The 19,385-nt window shown below is 40.9% G+C and overlaps 1 protein-coding gene across 1 annotated transcript; it reads right to left on the bottom strand.

Moving 5' to 3' along the window:
* Positions 1-306: 306 nt before the first annotated feature.
* Positions 307-16,217, bottom strand: tmod4 (tropomodulin 4 (muscle)). The gene is made up of 10 exons (XM_018676096.2): positions 16,051-16,217; positions 8,496-8,672; positions 7,827-7,983; positions 6,774-6,893; positions 2,695-2,787; positions 2,318-2,448; positions 1,925-2,032; positions 1,226-1,369; positions 980-1,124; positions 307-740 (listed from the first exon to the last, which is right to left on the bottom strand). The coding sequence occupies exons 2-10, from the start codon at positions 8,595-8,597 to the stop codon at positions 718-720; spliced, it is 1,023 nt and encodes a 340-aa protein (XP_018531612.1). The 5' UTR covers positions 8,598-8,672; positions 16,051-16,217; the 3' UTR covers positions 307-717.
* Positions 16,218-19,385: the final 3,168 nt, after the last annotated feature.

The raw sequence follows: 19,385 nt of genomic DNA, 5'->3' as shown, positions 1-19,385 counted from the left end.
AACCTGTTGTCTGACATTTTGACACAGAACTGCTGTCAAATGGTAAACATTTCATTCTTGGACGGAAACTTTGTCAAGCAGCCCTGATATAATTCAGACTGATAATGTTCCAATAACAACATCATTAGTGTGAATTATTATTTTCATATAATTTGTGCTTTTCCTTTGAGTCCAGTTTCAGCTGCAGATACTGAAATATGCTACTTTGAGGCATTTCAACCAATATTTCTTGAGAGTAATCTTCATATGTCCAATATAAAATACGTAGAAACAATAAAATTAAACTTGCCAAACATTTACAAAAAATACTTGAATATATATTTTTATTTAAAGTATTTACAGATTGTTTTCTTCCCATAGATAGCACCACATTGAAAATGTTGTCATGAATGAAAAGAGTTAACCTTTTGTTTGGGATGATGTTGGCAATGCACAAACTAAAAGCACAAAAAAAGACGCTTCACATTTTGCTTGTGACCTATACATGCCTTTATGATGAATTCAGCAGTCTACAAAAAGCTGTCTGTAGTAAATGAAATGAAATGGTTGGACATGAATGTTGCGTTAGTGGGTGCACGCTGACCATGCTTGATTTTTTTGGAGGATTCATTCAGCTCTGGTGCACCATGTTGAAAGCTGGCACGAGGCTGTCGCTGGCAGTCTTTGCAGGCTCTGACGGGCCGAAGTGGTTGTTCTTCTGTTTGCTCCTTGTTGCTTTCATCTTAATCTCTGCTGACGAACTGTAACGAAAGGAAAGGATAAGAAAAAGTAATGACATGAAATACAAACATTTAAATCTGAAGTGACACCAGCATCTTTGCAAATCAGCAGCTCTAAATGGCAGCTACTCTTCCCCACACTGTGATTACAGCTGCTGATTTCAACTGAATCTTACACACTACTCTTGCCAAATGCACATTAAATATTTATATTGTACATGCACATGATTGTCTCAGCATGAAGTCAGAGCGTTTCTCACTCATGTCGTTGTTCCGTGTGATGGCTATGGCGGCTCTGGCGCGGGGACCCTGCTGGGTGAAGTGGTAGCCGAACTTGAGGATGCTGGAGTTGTTCTCCAACATGGAGGCGATTTCCATCTCAACTGAGTCACCCAGCTTCTGCCTCTGTACCAGAAAAAAAGAGAAGCATAACATTCCACAGTAAAGTTTGTGTTTGAGATTTTTTTTTCATGGGTTACACAGATCAGTAATATAATGTTTCAGACCTGGTTGTCGATCTTGAGCTCCACCAGTGTGGCATTGTTAGCCATCGCTTTGATGATCGCCATCATGCCATCTGCAGTAATGAAGTTGGATTCGATATTAAGACTCTGCAAGCTGGTGTTCTCCTGCAGCATCTCAGCACATGCCTGAAACAGACACACACACACACTGAAATTATTTTCTCTACATCCACATTTTAAAAGCAAAACACTCACTAAACTCTGTGTTTCTGAAAAGGCATCATCACCATCTCTACTGAATACAGGCTTTAGAAAGTATATTGGTTGTTATTTCCCAAACTTCATATCACCAAAGTATCTGCCTAAGAACCATGTTTATTTTTAACCTGACATCTCTTAATATCATCTTACAAAGAAAGACTTTTCTAGAGTCTCAGAGACACCTGTTATCCTTCAGTGTAGGTTAAAGGTTTAGTTTGGTGATTTTATGTGAAACATCATATTCTGGTAAAGGTACTGAACCATGAGTTAACATTTATTTTACTTAGATGACATTTAAACTACCTGACATACTGTCTCATACATACTATAGCCCTGTCAATGCCATGCTCAGCAGTACTAACAAGTATCAATCACAGAACTGCAGAAAATATATCTGCTTGCAGTAATAAAATAAACATTTACACTCCAGAAAAAAAAAGAATATTAACAACACATTGTATTTGTTGACTGTGTACTCACGTAGGCCACAGGGTCGTTGCTGCGGGTCGCAGCGATGCTCAGAGACTCCACGTGAGAGTTTCCCTTCATCGCCTCAAAGATCTCTTTCAGCGTTGGGATGGGAATGTCCTGCAGGAAACATAAAGGGACGACATGTTTGTGAGCGCTGGTTCTCGAGCTCACAGATCTGCAGGTTTTATACTCTAACTGATCAATACAGCAGATGATTTGAGCTAATTAACTCCTACTCTTTTTGAATATTTGTCGCTATGAGGAAAATTCTGTCATGGCACATCACAGCTTTCAGTTTTCTTCAAGTTCACTGGGTTCACTCTGATGCAAAATGTTTTGTTATTTTATCTTTGCTACATCATTGTGTTTTTCCTCTGTACTGTAGCATCCCATTGGGCTGACCTTGATGTTGTTGAGGTTGACTTCTGTCAGGCTGCTGTCATTGTTGTGGATTCTCTCCAGGGTTTCCTCCACGTTGGTGGGGTTAGGTGGCTCATCGGGAAAGATCTTGAATGGATCTGGTTTCACCACACCTGAAGGACACACAACATCACTGCTGAGGCTACAGAGTGGCACATTAAAATGTGGTACAGCCACAAAGCTGCAGTACAGATGTAAAGGAACTATTTTTTCATGAACTGCAGGGAAATATCTGATAAAAACAGGAAGTAAACAAGATTAAGAAGTTGTTTACTTTTCAACTTCTGACTTTCAATATTAGTTTGTAAAATAACCAGTAACAGAAGATAAAACTTTATGTGAAATGATGTCATACGTACTGTTGATGCCCTCTGTGTTGGCGATCGTGCCTGTGGTGCCCAGAGCATCGTAGTACTGCTTGTTGCTCATCAGCGTGTACATTCCAAGGATAGCTGCCAGTACAAGAAAACAATCACTATGAATACATGTCAGGGAGGCAATTCAGATAAAAATATCTCTGTTATATCTGAATCAGATTACATGTCCTGGGTTGTACTCTCGTCATGTCTGTTTTCACAGTCTGAGCTGCTGGTGTGTCCCTGCATTGATATCCCAGAGACAGATTAACATATAGTACATCGCTGCAGTGCAGAACAAAAAGAGGGCTGGTTAGGTGTTTCCTCAGCTCATGGTTCTGCTCTGTGTGTCTGTCTGACAAGATAAAGACACTGTTGTCTCAGCTCAGCAGGAAACTTGGTCACTGGTTGTAATCTCAGTTTCCAGGGTTCTTGATAGTGATGATACCACACATAATATTCCAATCCTCTCAGTGTTATTCCTGTTGATACGGTGTCAGGTTTAAAGGACTACACATCATTTACAAACAGTACCGGAGTCTTGGACATTTAATCTATAAATATAAACATGAATTTAAGTCAGAAATCAGAGGGTTAAGAGTCAGTGTTGTGGTTTGGTTTCTTCCAACTCCTGAGGGAAATATTTGCTGTCTCCTGTTGGGCAGGAAATGTGTGCTTATCTTTTTTATAAAAATAAAAAAAAGCTGCATGCGTAAAAGACTTCAATGAAAACAGTGAGCATTAAAACAAAATGGTAAAGTTGGAGGCTGTATACTGCAGCAATAACCTGAAAGATGTTAAAATCCTTTGTTGAGCTGAGAAGAACTGCAGGATGATATTTCTTGCAACCTATTCACATTATACACAGTAATTTTGTCAACTGTTATAGAAATACTGCACAGAGGAGCTTTAAATATAAAACTGAAAGTAGTAATTATGCAGAATTTCCCCTTAGAGTGCTGAATAATTTCATTTAATTGCTGATGCATTTTGATGCTAAAATGGGTCAAGAGGGAGCTAGTTAAAGAAGCTGTCAGGTAAATATGGTAATGTGAAGTTAAAAGTGCAGTATTTCCCTCTGTAAAGAGTAGCAGCTCTTAGTTACCTTTCAGCCAAATAATCTGCCTCTTGGTGATATATTTCAGTTTGTATGTACTGTATTTTCATTGGTTAGAGATGAAGTTACATATAAAATACACTAAACTACACATTGACAATTTCCTCTTGTTCTCGTGTTATAACTTTCTGCTACCAGGAGGGGGCAGACCTGCTGGTTCCTGTTCTTTTTGTAACCTGCCAGCACCAAACTGTGTCACATGCCAACTGCTGTGACAGCAACCGCCCCCTCAACCCCCCACCTTCCCACCCACCAGCGTCCTGACCCGGTGTGGGGAATCATGGGAAGGGCCTTGTGAGGAGAGGGAGGCCAGGGAGACAGCTGCCTTGTGAAGGGTGGGGGGTGGGGGGGTGTTATCAGCCATAAACACCTCCACGTCATCCGGTGTGGCCCTGAGAATAACCCACAGTAGCTTTACAGTGCAAACTAGACTGCAGATAACTAAAAAGCTCAATATAGCAACGTGTTAATATCATAAATAAAATGTGAAAATTAAATGTCCAGGGTGACTTGTTGGCCCCACACTCTCTCTGAACTCATGGAGCAGGTCAGCCAGGCTATTCATCCCCTTTTAGTCTGTTTGTCAAAAAGCCCAAACAAAAGACTGACAGAGGCTAACTGAGGTTTAATCCTCAGTTGGACTCTGCCCAGAGTTAAAACGGCGGTCTCTCTCTGACAGGCTGACGAGCCGGACAAACAGGCTCCCCTGCTCCGCCTTTCCGGATGCCTGCTTGCCTGTTTGGCCTGTCAGAGGAGTGTGTCCGGGTGGTCACTGTGCTCGAAGGAACACACTCAATAAAGAAAGTATGTTTTATGATTTAATATCATCTAACATTTATTCTGCATAACATATAGCGGCTTTTATAAAATTTGGGGTTTTCAATAAGGCTCTCAGATGAAGAAAGTAATATAATATGACCTTTTCTTGGTCATGTCTTTATTTACTTTATGTATTTATTTATCAGGGATGATGCACATTAATTGACATAACTGACCATCTGCTAAACCCGTCCCAAACAGTGACTGATGCAAAACCTGATTAGGTAGGCGAGGTAGGCCTGTCAAGCTTTTGATTAGCTTTTGAATAGGTGTGCATGGGTTGTTGCTCTGTTTCTAGAATATTCTGTGGTTGGTGTTTTAACCTTTCTAAACCAAAAACACAGGAGCAAAGGGTTTGTTAGCTCCAATGCAAGCTTCCATTATTGGTATGTCTGAATTAGTTTATGATCTGCAGTAGAGAGACATGTAGCTTTATTCTCAGTCTTTTAGTCTGAAGTTTATATCGAAGACCCAATTTACACGATTCTCAGACGACAGACGACAAAATCTTTTGTCTACGTTTGCCTGAAATAAAAAAGAATTACTAAGAATTTGGAGTGGTGAACCTGCCATGATTATCATCAGCATTACCATTATGTAAACTGCTTATGTGCCATGTGAGAATGGAAGGCTTGTTAGGCGTAGCAAGGGAGACAGAGCTCATTATGGTGTAACTGTGTCAGAGCAAATGGCTAATTGTCATCTGCAGTCCAGTCAGTTACCATAGTTGCCCTTCATATTGGGGACTACTACTTTGAGACAATCATCTACGGTATATTGACAAAATGTCAAATCTAGACCTTGTATGAGGTCATGTCGAAATAAAGAACCATTTCCAAAAGACCCTTACAAGCTTCAGAACACATTCGCTTCCCATTTGTCTGTTTTAAAGAGATACAGTATCTTTGCCCCCACCATCCCCACATCCACTCCACCCTTCCTCTGGTGGCCTGGGGCCAGGCTTCTTTATTTTTGTGTTGCTGAGCATGGGGAATTGGACCCCATCGCATGTCTGGCCATGTCTGTTAGCCTGGGACCACTGAGCTGTCTCAGTGTAAAGGGAAAACAATATGAAGCAGCAGCAGAGAGATAACTGGCTCTTTATAATAGAACTATGTGGGTCAGAGCCGCCGTGATGAAAACACTGAGGTCACACTATGCTGTGTATGTCATAATGGGCTAATAAGCACCTGCTGCTGGGAAACAGCATGAACACAAACAGATGACATCATATGAAGAACAGGCGTTTTTTACAGCAGACATTTTTCTTGCTCGACAAATCAGAATGTCTGCAGTGAGAGAAGTCTGTAGTCAAACAGATCAAAGTGTCACAGTGACACCTGGTCTTCTTCACAGCTGGGACATTACTGATGGACATAATGGAGGAGAGGTACTGGTTTGTTGCTATGGCGACATCTCTCCTGTCTCTCAGATGATCTACATCAGTGATTTACAAATGTTTTTTCTGTCCTGCCCTGACTCATCAAGTGACTGCATTTACCCACAACACTGCTGAGATACAAACAGAAGCAGCCACATAGAACTGATAGAAATAAGACCAGCACAAACATGAACATGTTAGTCTCTGTTTCTCAAACACCTGAGACTCAAAGATCCACAATAAACTCTTCCCTGTCAAAACTGCATCGATCTTGTGCTTGTCTGTACTGTCATCATTTTTTGCTTTTAATTTTGCTCCCCTGAATCTTCACAGCCTATCATACCCAAATTAAATCAATTCACAGACCTGGAACTAATAAGATTAATGATGGCCCCAGTCCAATTAATTAATTAATGCAGTTTTCATGCAGTAATGAAGGCAGAAAGGGTAAGGGAAACTGAGCTTTAGTTTCACTCACATTCCCTCCTCTTTGCACCTATCAGTTTTGAAACCAGTGACAAAGCTTTGAGGTTGCAGTGTGAGGTTTAGTACAGGTGTCTTTGTCTATCTTTACACTATGTGTGTACAATATACAGCATGTCTTAGCGGATGTTTGTTAGACTTGTGACAGACCGGTGATGTTCAGACTCCAGCACTCACGACCCAAACAGGATAAGCGAGAATGCAGCAATAGAGAATGTATGGGTGAAGAGATACTGCTGCCACTACTTCTATTAATAGGAGATGTGATAGTGTCTGTCTAACCTGCAATATCACACATCTCAGCATCAGTGGCATTTTTCAGAGCCTCCTCCAGCTCCGGCTCCAGGATCACCTGCTCGTGAACGGGGATCTCCGGTGCTTTCTTGGGCACGAAGGCCTTTCCTGGAGACGGACAGAAAGAAGAGACAGGTTAAGAGATGAAAACAGAGGAGAGAGGACAAGAGGCCATCCAGAAATGAATGAATATGAGAAGGAGTCAGACTGTGTGTAAGAGGCCCAGTTATTTGCTTGACTAAATTTCCCGATCTTTTTTCAATCATAATGGGATACTGTATTCTGAATGTCTCAAACTCTGCATTTGTCTCGGTTTTGGTAAAAGCTCTGTTTGGATCATGTTTCCCAAAACATGAGTAATCCTCGGCTTATCACACATTTACAGACCAACTCTAATAAACTCAGTTTTCCATTGGAGCCTAGCTCGTGCTTTCTCATATTTTTCTTTCTACCTTGATCATCCAATCGTCACAATTTCAGTTGTGAATCTGAAAATGACTACTTGTATTACTGGTTTCAATTTATTAGATGTGTTGTACAGAAACTACAGTACAAATATTCTCAGCCAAGTCATTTCCCAGCATAGGTCTGGACATGTCAGCCTGTGGGACTATGATGAAAATGGCCCTGAAACTCAGTGAGCTGTGAAAACCCCACACAGACCTGAAAGTAAGAGCCTGAGCTGCTGTGCAGTGGTGCATTGCAAAGTACAAAACTGTACATCTGTCTGAGGGAGAGCTCATACATGTCTGGAAACTGAAGACATGTATGAGCTGTGGGTGAAGACCTACTGAACCATTTCTGTATATATCCAGTACATACAGTAGTTCTATAATTAAACCTTTGCTGGTGTTTTAGAATGTAAATACTATGTCTGTGCACAACTGTGCAAAACCAAGGGAGATATGTTCTTCTCATGGTGTTTGGAAATATTTACCCTCAATATCTGATTTTGTGCTATTAGAGAATTGAAATTTCCCTGCATACATATTTACAGTACATTTATTTATCTTCTGGAAGCACAGGCACCAGCTCCCCCACCTTTCTTCTCCCCAGTGAAGGGCACCAGGTCCTCCCTGTCCTGGTGCTCCAGGGCCTGCTTCTCCAGGTGCTGCATCAGGGCGTCACGGTCAAACGGGCCCGTTGGGCTCTTCTTCGTCTGGTCACGCTGCCGTAAGCCAGCTGGCAGCATGGCATTCTGGGAGAACAGGGGTCAAATGTTATGTTGGTGCGGTTTTAAGACAAGAGAACAGGGAGAGTAGAATCATTGCCTTGATGGCTAAAATGAGAGTAGAAGAGCAGAGTGACTGAACCAAACATGTCACTAAGACTTGAAGGTGTGCAAGAGCAACAAAGGTCATTTACTTCTTTGAATTTATAATTTAAAATTAAAGTTTGTAGATCTTCAGTGTTCATTTACACGCAGCACTGTGGATTGGTCAAAAGAAAAAACTTTAGCACTGTTCTATACACCTCTCTTCTCTTTGATGTCCTGTATCCTGCAGGTTTTTGTACCTCTGACCAGTAACAAGCTACACCTGGTGTCAGGTAGATGAAGAACACACTGATTAACCACCCGGGGGAACAAAAACCTGCAGGACATGTGCACTTCAGGCACCAGATCTGACCATAAAGCTCTCCTGGCACTGGAGGAAGCGATCAGAAGCCGACCACCTGCCAAGTTGGGACAAATTGAGTCCTCGTCCTCACCTCGGGGTCCATCTCCTGCAGCTCATACTCCAGCTGATCCAGCTCCTCAGCACTGAGGCCCCTGAGGATGGCATCCTCGTCGATGTCCCTTGGGTCCGACATGGCTCCTGAGGCTCCGGCTCACACACACACACACTCACTCATACACACCGCTGCACACCCCTGGGTGAGAGGGCACTGTGAGAGAGGAGAGGGAAGAGAGGGGAGGGGGGATCACAATGTGTTTTTTTCTTGTGGCCTTGGTGTGGTGTCCAAAATATCCCTGCTCACTCAGTGCTGCTGGATGTAACTGAGTGTTATGCCCTTGCCAAGATGTTTAGTGTAAATAAAGTTGACTTTTTTCACAGAAAGTTTTTTTTTATTTGTAACATACTTTATTTGAATAAAACAACACTACAACTGACCCAGACGAAGGTCTTTAAAGTGACATTTTATACAGTTGATGACGCAGTTTTATATAAGCAATGAAAAACCTTTGACAAACATGCATTGATGCAATTTCATAAAATACTGTACATACTGTATTAGTGGGTTTAATTTTTTCATATTGTATGAGAGACCCTACATCATCCAAATGTATTGTAACATAGTATCATACTGTATCATACCAAAGTATTCCATAACGTATTTCATATTTAATATTGCATCATACCATAATGCACAATAATCCATCAAATAAACCACATCACATTGTGTCATATCGTTTCATGGTCATATTGTATTGCATCATATGATAGTGTTCATTACTGTATGGTACTGTATTGGTAGTTATTGTACAGTCTTCCATCATGTTGTATTTTACTGTGGTATACTGTTCAATACATGGTGTATGATTGCATTGTATTGCATCATATTATTTCATATATTATTGTGTTCATATTGCATCATGTTGTCCAGTATCGTGTTATATTGTATTGCATCGTAACAGACGATATCTTACTGGGTTACGATGATATTGTATCAAATCATATGGTATTGTATCATGTTTATATATAGATTGGTAAAGGGGTCCCCTGCCCCACATTTCATGAACTGCTGTCCTTGCCAAACAATTTCATGATCTTCATTGAGCTTATCGGCTGCCCTATCCAGAGCGCTTCAATAATGTGACGATGATAATAATAGATGCATTTCCAATAAGAATTTCAGAGTACTCAGGAGGGCAGAGTCTGTATAAATATGCTGCAGCAGCCTCCAGGTCACAGTCTTACATAAGCTTCATTTTCACCTTAAAACACATGAGAGGTGATTTACTACCACCACTGATGCCCAGCAGTTGGAAAGGCGAAGAGGCAGAGTGAAGCAGAGAAGTGAAGAAAGTGAAAAAGAGAGAGAGAGCGAGGTCTTTGTAACTCTAAACCCTTAGCTCACCACACTAAGAATAGCAAAATGGAGAGAGGAGAGGGGTGGAAAGTGCAATCCCTTATTTATCATTGGCAGACATTCGTTCATACAGTAGTGGACCCACCCGAAACATATCTGCACCCAGTGATGAAAAGCCCGACACACAATCACATAACGACACACACAAAGACTCTCTGATAGAGCAGAGAGCAGCGGGTTCAAACTATACAGCGGGGCCCTCAAACTAGGAAATACCACAACGATAACATACATATACCTCTGGGTCAAAGAATGAGTAATGCAGCTATCAGGTTTGCGAGGTCCAGTGTTTTCATTTTCAGTCCAAATTTCATCCCAACTTGGCCAGAGAAGAAAACCCATCACAGCCCAGGTCACAGAATGTGGTTTCATTCAGCCGGTCTGCTAGTATGTCAGTGAGCATTAACATCTGTGATCTGTGATGGCAACAAGAGTTCAAGTATTTTACAGCAGGCAGCTTTCCACTTCAGTATACCATCATGTTTATGCTCAGGGATGAATTAAAGGGATATTTAGCCACATAGGCCGGTGTTAGAGTAACACAACCTTTCTTCAACTACATAAAGTCTCTTCCACCACAAACAACTACCTGAATAATACTAGATAGTAACTGACTCCAGCAATGGCACACAATGTAAATAAACATGTGTTAGTAGCTTACAAACTGATCAGCTAACTGACTAGTGAAAGTAAGGCAAGCCAAGTAGCACATTTCACACACAAAGGCAATTCAAAGTGCCTCATATGATGCAGTAAAAACATAAAAGGGAATAGAAAGTGTTTCTTCATTGTTAGCTAGTAAGCTAAAGCTGCTGAAAACATGTTCATGTGTTGTATACTGTCTGTGACCATCCCTCAGTAACATAAGAGTGATAGACTTACCGCTTTATACAAATATGAAATGATTTGTTTAGCCATTTGCAAATAATGTCTCTGTGTGCACACAGAAAACGACAGCATTCTGTTAATTGCACAGACAGTGGGTACCAACATCAAACCAAAAAATATCTCTGGTGACTGATTTTTTCTTCTCTTAAATTCAAGCACAAGTCTGAGGTGACAGGTGTGTCTGTATCAAGTTCTCCAACATGCTTGGAACAACCTAAGCAAATGTATATTGACTGATAAAAACTAATTAAAAGCATCCTGACTCTGCACAGTGCTGTATATGTTGTATACTTTACTTTCCAAACAAGAGTTCAGTTTGAAAAGATGGTGTTTAAAACCAGAAAAGTCTAATACAGTCGTCGGTGAGTTACTGGTGTTTGCCATGAGCCTGGGTGTTTGTGGCATTCATGGATCAAGAACAGTAAAGCTTAAGGTCCTGACAAACCACGGCCAAATGATCATGTTTCCTTGACAACAGTACAGACACTCGGTCACCATGGAAATGGAACTGGACAGTAACTGTTCTGAATTATTCCAGGTCAATGTTATGGGACCTGCTACACTCAGACACACTATCCTATTCTATCCTATTGTATTCTAGCATTGCTTTTCACCAGTGACCCACAAACTATGTGACCATAACCTTGTTTTTCTCAAGGTAACACTTGAGAAAGTCACCTGAACACATTTACACATTAGGGCGCGCACACATACACACACGCACACACACACACACACACACAAACAAAACTTGTGTCGAACTTTTCTTAGACAAAGTTTTCTCCTTGAACAAGACCTTTGAAAATTCTCACTCACTTCTCATGTGTACATTTGTTTTGTGTACATATGTACAGCCCACACACAAATACACAAACAGTGGAGCAACTACTATGAACCACACACATGTAAAGCTTGGAAGGGATATACATAGAGCTTGCAGGCTCTGCAGACCTCTTCTTCAGACAAGTAAAACTACAAAAACACCTGTTAAACAGGATCCTGTGCGCCTGAGCTCCACTGGCTGCTCTTCATTGACGCTGTGTGGCTCTAATGCGTAAAGCCAGTGACACAAACACTGGATCACACAGCTGAGTGTTGAGGAAGATGGAGGAGATTTAAAGGATGAGGGGAAGGAGGCTGCAGCTCAAAGGACCAGGTGGAGGATAAATCTACCTAAACTCATTTTTTATCAGGGATAAAAAGGTTTAACTAACATTTACCACCCTCGAGCTAAAAAACAGCTTTTAAATCTTTTATTTACACCACCCTCACTATTATAAAACTACCACCACAAAAACTGGAATCAGATTTTACTGTCTCAAGCTTTTCATTTAACAGCTCAGTTCTAATTTATATGAATTACAAAAATCTGAATTATCATTTCATTTTAAGACAGTTCTCTATCTTAAAACTCACATATGAAAATTGAAGCAGTCATCCTTTTAAAATTTCATATGTTACTGTTTCCGGGTTTTTCCTCTTCTGTATTAAATGTAGTGAGCTGTCTGTGACTTGAAGAAGTGAATGTGACCCAGGGCTCCTTCCAAACAAGGCTCATGTGATTTGCCTGCAGTGAAGCCTTTGAGCCGTGCTTATTGTTGAGTTAAATGCATGGCTGTTTTCTGACACTTGAGCTAAGAGTGAGGGCTTAGACAACTGTGTACCAGCAGCCTGCCAGTGAAGGAACTGATGGTTATAATAGTTCTGGATATTAGTACAGTTTTAGACAGAGATCATACTGAATTTCAGTTGTAGGATCTTATGACATTACATTTCCTCTCCTCTCTGTACAGATATAATTTCAGATCAGATCGATACTTTACAGCTGTGAGGGAACATGTGTTGTCAGCAGTGAAATATAAAACAGTTAAAATGGAAACAGCCTGGCCCAACACTCTGTTTTCATTTGTTTTGACATTTAATTTGGCATGTTCCACGTTCCAGGAAGCCTCCGACCACACTGGAAACACACTGGAGGTTTGTGAATGTGCATCTGTCCCCAGCAGTCCCCAGCGGGGTTTCTATAAACCAAAACAAACTGGGAGTGAAACAGAGTGGTGGCTGTCACCTGTCACTGCCAGCTGGCTTCAGACATTTCTTTTTCCAGTTTAAATCCCAACCATCTCTCGCACCTGCAGCTGCTGTCGTTATGGGAGCCATGACATGAGCCGAGCTTGGTCATAAATGTATGTCTACATTTTTATTGGGGTTTGATTAATGATCTGTAGTGTTCCAGTGTGACACAGGTCTAATGTTCTCTACAAAATGTCAACACGAAATAAAACCTGATATAAGACCTGAAGGTTTTCAGTTCTCACCTGGAGCAAGCTATACAAAATAAGATCCAGAGACATGTAACCTACTTGTGACTTTGACAAGTCAGAACAGAATTTCTCATCAGTGCCCTGACAGTAAGCAAACGATTTTAGGATTCTCCTGAGACAAATGTTATAATTAAACCTCTCTAATGTAGGACAAGGAGGAACGAGAGGGGGCAGAGAACCAAACGAATTTAGGTTGAATTAGAGGTTTAAATTAATAGAAAAGCTGAGGGCTCATTCTGTAACTAAAACTTGATAAAACAATGTTGAGAAAATGAACACTGAATACAGAGAAGACTTGTTCTAGTCAGTGGTGAGATGGAGTTTTGTCTATAGGGACTAAAAATGAAGAAAATGATGGTCTCCAGTGTGAACACAGCCTTTAGAAAATGTTTTTCCAAACCACCTAAAACACCACTTTATCTTCGCAGATCAGTTGAATCTGAATCCTTCCAAATGCACAAACATGGCTGCAACTCAGGCGCTATCATCCAATCACTTATTTTGTCTGTACAACCACAACAATGCTAGAACTAAAACTCAAGTTTGGCATTAATGACTACTTCTATTTAGCCAAATAACTGAATGTTTTGCACATTTCACCAACTTGGAACTGGATCAAAAAACTGATTATACAATTAATCTACTTCACAGTTCAACCCTCATACAGGTGTTTTCAGTTATGATTTATTAGAGTTCCTCTCAGGTCTTGTGCAGACTGTGCTCCACAAGACATTTCCTGTATCTATTAGGCCTGGACAACTTGCACTTGGGATGAACATGTGTCCAAAATCACCACAGATTTAGTGCCCTGTATGCCACAATATCTCAATTTACTGCTCTCTACAGTATGACCTCCTGAGTGCCTATCATGTAGGGAGTGGTGAGTGAATGAACAAGTGAGTAAAATGGAACACAGCCCTGGACATTCAACCTAAGCAGATCAGATCTAATAATCCAGAATAACTGAGGACACCAGTGTGGGTTCTGTTTACTAATGAAAAGGTCAACAAATCAACAAAACACGATGTCACGGTTCCAATGTGAGTAATAAATATTGATCAGACTGATCCCACACTGTAAATATTCTGTGAGAGTGACGCCACAGTTTGTTGCACATTTGAGAAATGTACATCACTATGACTGAGCACATCCCTTCAGTCAAAGTTGAACAAAGGTGAACTCTGCCCTGTGAGTCCACTGGAACCAGGTGGAGATCACAGCAAAACAGGAACACACATGCATGAATTTGTCCATCATGAAGGCTTCAAAGCAAGTACATGGAACACCGGAAATGTAACATGACTGTATCTTATCTGTGTGAGGCATAGCTGAGCTCCATTATCAAAAAATTACTACTAACATAACGGAAATCACATGGAGCTAATGTTTTGTTTCCCCAACAGGAAAGGCAGTAGTTCCAAACAAACCATCTGTCGAGTTTCTACAAGCATGTGCATCAACGCTTCGGTCACAGGATCCGGATATTTTGTGGCTTAATTTTGTGGTTTCAGTCTGATTCAGTAAATGTTTATGGAGTCATCTGAAGAACACACTAACTGCAGCTTCTTGATTGCCTTGCAGAGATAGGTATGGGTTTGCAAAAAAAATCATTTGCAGATAGATGCAGTAAAACCATGATTCACTGTTTGTGAGCTTGTACAATCTCTTATTGTCCTTAATGGGAAGGAGCTCCAGTAACTCTGTTTCAAACATGCTGAGAACTGAGGCAAGCAGCAGGGGAGTTACTGTGTGTTTTATAAGTCAAAGACCATTACAAGGGTTTAGATTTCACAGTGACAAAGGTTATACTCTCATAAATGCTCCAAAATGATTTACACTCTGCTTCTGTAGCAGAGCGTTTGTTTTTACTGGGGCAGAAAATAAACTCTGAAGTAACTTCTCTTGGTTTTACTGTTTTTATTAGAAAGGTGTAATTTTTCTGTGACAGTAGTGGGGTTACAGAGGTTTTTTAAATGACCAAGCAGCAAGTTGCCATTCTGCTCAGAAGATTTGTCACCATCCACAGGTCATCTTCTCCACGTCTTACCGCCCAAGTGTAACATTCCAAATCAGCCCTCAGCTTAATTTTAGCTTCACAAGTCAGCTACTTCCAGTCGTGTGAATCCAACCCGGCTTAGGTTGCTCCTTGAGACTCTATTGGAGCACCATTTTGAAACCCTAAGAACAACTAGGCTGCATATGTTTTAAAACTAAATTTGCAGGCCACTCAAGCAACAAGTGGAAATGTTTTCCAAGACACACAGACCTCAACAACTTTTCCTGACACTGCAACCGAGCTAAATCTGCTGTAAAGTAAGGTCACATCTACAATAAAAGCAAGGCCCCCACTTTATCTTTTACCACGATTAAGCCATGAAACCCCAAAAGACTATTTGATCCAGTGACAGACATACAAATGTCAGACACTAATGGATCCTAACTGGAGGGGATGTGTGGGCGGAGGGCCATCTGAACCCTCCTTCCCGGTTTCCAAACTGTACAGCCCCCTGAGACAACATCTCCAAATCCCCTGTGACAAATTAACTGCACAGCGATGGACAGCTATTGGACGGCTTAACCCCCTCTGCATGCCATAATGATAGCTTCATGTGAGTGACAGTATTTCAGTTTTCAGCTGACCCTCTGCAGAAACCTCCCACAAAGTGGCACAAGTTGAGTTTCATAAAATAAATAAAATAATATCCAGTAGAGGAGTAAATCACTAAACCTCTGCACAGAAACACCCGATTTCTGGAGAAATATTCACTTTGATCCTGCTCCACACCCCAGAATCTCACATTCAGACAAGAGGCTCTGGATTAAGGAAAAGCACTCCACAAACAGGCAACCCAGAGTGAAAGATTAAAGTCGGGATCACCCCAACATGCCAGATGGATCCCCCCCTCCCCAAAACGCACACACAGGACAACAGAGACAGAGGGAAGCAGCCTCTCACCTACCTTCACAGAAGCACAGTGCTGAAGCCCCTCGGCAAGGCAGAGCCTGCAGTTAGAAACCAGAGAAAGTTGTCTCTCTTTTTTCTTTCCCCCCTCCTCCTCTCTCTCACTCTCTCTGTCCCCCCTCACTCACTCACTCCCCTCTCCCTCTTTCCTGTGCCAGGCTTCAGGGCTGCTATGCTGAGACAGGCATACTGACAGCACTTTGAGAAGTCAGCATTTTATTATTTTGGCTGTGAGGAGGGGGGGGGTTAGAGAGCCATGTAAAGAGGGAGAGAGAAGTGGGGCATGAACTCATATGCTCATTGGTCATTCAATTAAAACTGAGTGAAATCAGACAGAAAGAGAAAGGCTGACATCTAGTGGTTAGACTTGAGCACTACCTCAGAGATGATCCTGAAACTCTGCACCTCTGTTAGTTTCTCAAAGTGATTTTACCCCAATTAAATTCTCATGTTTAGCTCATAGTTTTATTCACTGCATGGTTCAGTCTCAGGGCTCAGGCAGCTGTTTTCTGAGAACCAGCTCTGACAGAAACAGTACACTGTTCACTACCTGCAAACCTGCAGTGACCACCTGGTGAAGAAAGTGAAGCAATTAGCAGCTAAAGAGCCTGGTGTTTCTCTCAGAGGATAGTGAAGACAAAGCAAAGTTAAAAGCAGAGTTAGTATTGTACTTACATTCGCCAGGTGGAGGAATTGGTGATTTCTCATGAGAGATACTGTTGCTTTGTAGCTGCTGGAAGTTTGAATTAACAGCTAACACATTAGCCATGTCCGGACTGTGTGTTCGTCAGGTTGTTGTGGAATTCTACTGCCCCCTAGAGGCCAAACAACAACCAATATAACAATTACTGGTGGGTGCAGGTGCTCATCAGGTGCAAGGAGAGACGTGTACACAGCGGCTCAGTGAGAGATGTTTCAGCCTCTGTAAGAAGCAGAAAGCATCTACTCCTTTTTTTATTATGTCAAACTCATTCTCTTACACCTTAGCTTTTGTTCTCTACTCCCTCTCTTCCACCTCCTCCTTCCACCTTTTCAGCTCCTGATTCATTCCCAGTAGTACTTTGCTTGGCTGTCTACTTTCTGATCTTTTTTTTCTGATGCTGCTGCTTTCTGAGTTTCCCCTCCTCAGTTCTTTCACATTTCTTTCCTGTGCATTTGACATGTCAACAGTCTTGCTCCACAGCATTATTCTCAAAGTTTCACTTCTTTTCTTTTCTCATTTAAGTTTTGAATTGGGTCCATGTTTTGGTTTGATTCATGTGTGTCAACCTTCCTCTCTCATATCATCTTCGAGTCTTTCATTCTTCATTTCACTATTTTATTTCTTGTTTTTGAATTTGAGGCAGTGTGATATAAATAGCTCTTTCCAGTGTATCTTATCATATTACAGTAACAGTGTTACTTACAATAATTCCCAGGTTTCTCATTTAAGAAGTAGCACATCATTGTAAATTCCCCCCTGCAGGGAAAATGATTGACTACCACACTTGATCTAACGTCCGCTGTAATTCCCCTGATGTCCCTGGATAAGTCTTTGGTATAAGTTTTAAGGGTTTGTTCACAATAATGATCTTTAATTTTAATTTCCAGAAACTGTTCATTATACATGATCTTTCAGTTCCAAACCACAATTTCTAAATTTTATAGATTGCCTTCGATTCAGCTACACAAATACTCCTCCTCCACCACTAGATGGCAGTAGATAGACACAATCTAAACACTGCTGCTTTGACGTTCTTATGAAATCATTGCTTCAAACAGGCAACACTGTGTTTTGACTGTTCAATACCCTCCAGTGTTTGGCACTTGGGCTTTTAATCAGCTATAGGGTTTCATGAGGAAAAACAAGGCATGCAGTGAGCAACAGTGAGCTCATTACTGGAGGAATAAATCTTTCATTTTTAAAATCTTCAGTGCACTGATGATTAGTTATTTCCTTGTGATGCTGGATTCTGTTCTGACAAAATCATTTCAGTTTGCTTTTATAATAGTGACAGGTGTCTATCTATCAGTTACAGATAATTGTACAAACTTTCCAGAGGTACAGCATGTGCTCTGTAAAGGTTTTGACTGAACAATAGTTTGTCAACGCCCTTACCAAACCCTCAAACTTATAATGAAATAAAGATGCCATTCATGTCTTTGATACCTGATACATGTCGTACATGCATGCTGGAATGCCACCTGAGAACATTCTGATCCATTCCTCCCTGTCTCATTCTTTCACCACCATGGAGATGCCACTGTTAACAACAAACAGAGGTGTGTTGCACATTCATTTGAGTTTGTTAATTCACATAATCCAACATGAGTGGGAAGAGAAAAACACCTGAGGTCTCACACTGCTTGTACCTTTTATTTTGTCATGTAAACACTCTCTTTGTGTCTGTTTTTGCAGCGCTGCACATTCTTCCTCAGTGTCCTGACATGATCGACTGCACCTGCAGCTTTTGTATGTAAATGATGGGTCATTTCTTAAAGGTGGAGCCACGGTTGTCAAATTACAGTAAAGGGAAAACCTGGGAAAATAGGCGGAGAAACACAACAAATCCAGATGCTTCCGCAACAAAGCTGGTCTAATCATGATATGAATCCTATATGATGGACTCCATGAGTAGTATATTCTCACTAAAAGAAATGGTCCTCACCAGGAGGAGTGTCCCAGTTACTCTGGATAATCCCCAGACATCACATAAGACATTTTTTGTTGAAGCTATTTTTCCACCAAAGAAACAGCCTCTGGACACGAGTGCGTAGATGAAAAATGAGGTTTGTGGGTGTACGTTATTTGAGTGACCTGACCTCATAAACAGTTAACTTCCCTTTGAATATCCTTTTGAAGTTTTATGAAACTGTATGACAACATAATTCTTTATATACACAAACCTAAGATGCTACATTTTCACCACTGCCCCATTAGATCAAATGACTCCAGAACCAGTCACATCAGTTTGAACAATGCCTGTTTGTGCAACATGAGGTGCTATCAGTAATATAGATCTACGTAAAACGTGAAAATGTTTTGAACTTTACAGTCAATAAAGTCAAGAACATCTAGATTATTTTATAGCGCTGTTGTAATCAAAGTCATATTGTGAAGTAATTTGTTGTTCTCCGTTGAGGTTAGGTTCCTCCTACTCTCATTTTCAGTTTGACTCAAAATATACTGTAATATAAACAATAATATGTTTTTCTCTCGGGTTCACAGTCAGTCCAAAAGAAACAAATCAGTGTTCAAAATTTCCAGACAAAATTTTTAGTCCATTTTTTTTTTTTACATATAGCTAGATTTGTGTGTGTGTGTGTGTGTGTGTGTGTGTGTGTGTGTCCGTG

This window comes from Lates calcarifer, linkage group LG15 (assembly GCF_001640805.2).
Source record: "Lates calcarifer isolate ASB-BC8 linkage group LG15, TLL_Latcal_v3, whole genome shotgun sequence".
NCBI classification, from domain to species: domain Eukaryota; kingdom Metazoa; phylum Chordata; class Actinopteri; family Centropomidae; genus Lates; species Lates calcarifer.
The sequence above is the reverse complement of the archived record's forward strand: the minus strand, read 5'-3'. Positions and strand labels throughout refer to the sequence as shown.